This window comes from Trypanosoma conorhini (genome assembly GCF_003719485.1).
Source record: "Trypanosoma conorhini strain 025E chromosome Unknown Tco_14.4_contig_00090, whole genome shotgun sequence".
Classification (NCBI taxonomy): domain Eukaryota; phylum Euglenozoa; class Kinetoplastea; order Trypanosomatida; family Trypanosomatidae; genus Trypanosoma; species Trypanosoma conorhini.
In genome coordinates this window covers 8,756-11,554 of record NW_021704177.1, presented here as the reverse complement: position 1 = coordinate 11,554, position 2,799 = coordinate 8,756, and the positions used below count along the sequence as shown (strand labels likewise).

The window sequence follows — 2,799 nt, the reverse complement described above, 5'->3', positions numbered from 1 at the left end:
CCCCTCCTCTCCCCCTTCTCTGTGTCATTGTCTACATCCCTGCCCGCTGCCTCTCTGCACTGAAGCACCGTGCGCTAAACGTGCCTGTGTAAACAGAGCCTGCTGCAACATGCCATAGTTGTGCCCTGTGATAGCGGTGACGAAGAGCCATTGCCGCGAGTTCTCTGCTTGTCATGATGATCACCTATTGTTCACGAAGTTAGCCCTTCAATCCGACGTGCCAGTGACGATTGAACGCCGTTCACTTCTGTGGCTGATGCCCCTCTCTCCTTCTTCTCTGTGTCATTGTCTACATCCCTGCCCGCTGCCTCTCTGCACTGAAGCACCGTGCGCCTAAACGTGCCTGTGTAAACAGAGCCTGGTTAAATTGATGTTGATTAGATTCTCCTCTCGTTTTGACTTCTGCCTTTTTAGTGCTGCGTTTAGTTAGTTACATGGAGGAGGTGTCTTCGAGTGGACAGCCCTTTTTTCCTGCTCCTCCTGGGCAACTTCCAAGTGGTGCCGCGATGGATGCCTCGGGGACGTGCTCGGCTACTGCTGCCACGCTGAAAGTTCGCAGTCTTGCCTCTGGCCAGGTGGACCGGACTGTGTCGGCGGCGCTACCGGATGGTATGCTTCTGTCGAAGGATGCTCGTGTTGCCTTTCAAAAGGCAGCTTCACTCTTCTTACTGTATCTGTCATGCCTTGCTGAGGACGAACGATCTCGGGAGGCAAAGAAGCGGGTCACGCTTTCGGCGCAGGACATAAAGTTGGCGCTAAAGGCTGCCGGCATGGCCCATTTGCTACCGCTGCTGAGCACAGGTACGCATATGAAGCGCCAACGTACTGGGGATCATTCTTTGCCGTAAGAAGAATTGGACGTCTAATGGGTGAGTGCCCACCTAGTGGGCACGTGAGTATGCTTGCAGGTTAGAGCGACAAGAAAAACGAGGGCAGGAAGGAATGGGGCCAAGTATATATGTTGGTATAGATATACGAGCCTGTCCGTGTAAAATGTATCATGTGGTGGCGTGAAAAGGGGAATTGGACTGCGGTGGCATGGCTGTTTATTTTATTGGGCTTGCTTTCGATTTTGTTTTGCCCTTTGCACCTTTTTGCCTTTGGGTTCCTTTGAGGGGGAAGTTACTGTGGCGAAATAAAGAATGATGTGGCGGGCCCTGCTGCAACTTGCGATGGCGGATACCGATCCCGAAATGTGCCGCCTCCGCAAAATTAGTGCGATTTTCTTTGGCCTGTGGATTTTCGATCTAGTGCTAAGCGTTTACTTTGAGTGCATAGTTCTCAACGTGAACTCCTTCTTTGTGCTCAACGCGTGGACGACACTTGCGGCCGCTGCTGCGTCGTGCCATTACGGCCACGACAGTCTTCTTACGTCGCCGCCCGACAAGGGCGAGAAATGCCGGCCCATGTCTTCCTCCGGTAGCGGCCAAGTAGAGGGAGGGGGGAATTCGCTACAGCAGGATGCGAATGCGCCTACCGGCTTCTCGTTTGGCATGCGGCGGCTTTTTGTGCTGGTCTCATTTGGTTCTACCATCTTCGTTATGTTTGGCTGCCTGACAGTGATCGGGGAGGGTCTTCATTGCGCCCTCTGCGCATCCCACATGCCCCGCTCTTTGCTGCTTATTCTTGGCGTATACCATTTTATTTTGGTGACCGTGTACGCGCGGGAAATTGACGCATACGATTGCGTTAGCGGCCAAGGTGTTGACCATCATGACGTGCAAATCCTATCCGCTGGGCAGGCGAGCCACACGGCTCGACAGCTGCGGAAGTCCTTGAAGGAGCTGCCGCACGGGTCATTTTTAGTTAATCGCACTGTGCGTGCTGCCGCGCGTGCCTTTGCCCCATTGACGTGTATCGCAGTGTGTCTTGCGACGATGGTTTCGAGAAGTCCTCTGTGGGAGATAGGTGGAGCGCTGCTGTTGGCAGCCCACGCATGTGTGGTTTCCTACAGGAAGGCAAAGGAGATGGCGTGGCTACTGGCAAACAACGCGGTTTGCCAGCCGTCTGTTGTGGCGGCCTGTGATGGGGCCATCCGCAACGTGAGGCTGGTTGAGGGTGTGCTTCAGGTCCGGTCCGCCGTTTTTTGGGAGGTGGCGAAGGGCGAGGTGATGGCGCTTGTGCGCGTGCGGCTCATGTCCTCCGCGGATCCCTCCGCCGTGACGGCGGCAGTACGGCGCGCCCTTGAGAAGGTTGCGTCGCGCGTCTTCGTCGAGACGCGAGCCCCACACGACGACGACGACGACGACGCAAGCAGCCTGGAGGGAAATCACTCGGCCCACCACCATGGCCACTCCCACAGCTGTGGTCATAGTCACCATTTCCACGACGCCGCTGGAGAAAGGCATGGGGCGGAGGAAGATGAGCGGCGCAAAGGGGGCGCCGCGAATTCAGGAGACCGTGATGCTCTCTTCCCCGTCTGGGAGTCCTCTTGTTCAACATCTTCTGTTTATTTTGAGCCCTTTCCGCAGTCCCCGAGTGCCACCGTTGTAGAGTCGGCCTCGCGCCGTTCGAGGCCGCAGCCATCCGCGAGTGCTGGAAGCCACTCTGTGTCCACCTCGCTGCGGTCCTGTACACTTGTCCCCCCACCGTTTCCAAAGCCACCGTCGTGAGTGTCTGTCGGCGCATTCTCATCCTGTACGAGATATTTATGAACCAATAAACGTTTTTTTTTTGTTGTTTTATTTTATTTTTTTTATTTTCTTGAGCTCCCGGATTTTGCTGCCTCAATGTTGCATTTTTGAAGCAATACGGGCGTCGATGTTAAACCTTTCTCTGCCTCTCTCTCTCTCTCTCTCT

The 2,799-nt window shown here is 55.0% G+C and overlaps 2 protein-coding genes across 2 annotated transcripts, besides 2 other annotated features; both read left to right on the top strand.

The window, feature by feature from the left end:
* Positions 1 to 434: 434 nt before the first annotated feature.
* On the top strand, positions 435 to 848 carry Tco025E_02331 (uncharacterized protein; the record flags this gene model as incomplete). Its single annotated transcript, XM_029369259.1, has 1 exon — positions 435 to 848. One exon carries the CDS (start codon positions 435 to 437, stop codon positions 846 to 848), a length of 414 nt encoding a protein of 137 aa, XP_029230623.1.
* Positions 849 to 1,142: 294 nt separating this feature from the next.
* On the top strand, positions 1,143 to 2,612 carry Tco025E_02330 (uncharacterized protein; the record flags this gene model as incomplete). Its single annotated transcript, XM_029369258.1, has 1 exon — positions 1,143 to 2,612. The coding sequence occupies one exon, from the start codon at positions 1,143 to 1,145 to the stop codon at positions 2,610 to 2,612; it is 1,470 nt and encodes a 489-aa protein (XP_029230622.1).
* A 53-nt stretch (positions 2,613 to 2,665) lies between these two features.
* Positions 2,666 to 2,705: a sequence feature (A-rich).
* Positions 2,706 to 2,769: 64 nt separating this feature from the next.
* Positions 2,770 to 2,799: a microsatellite.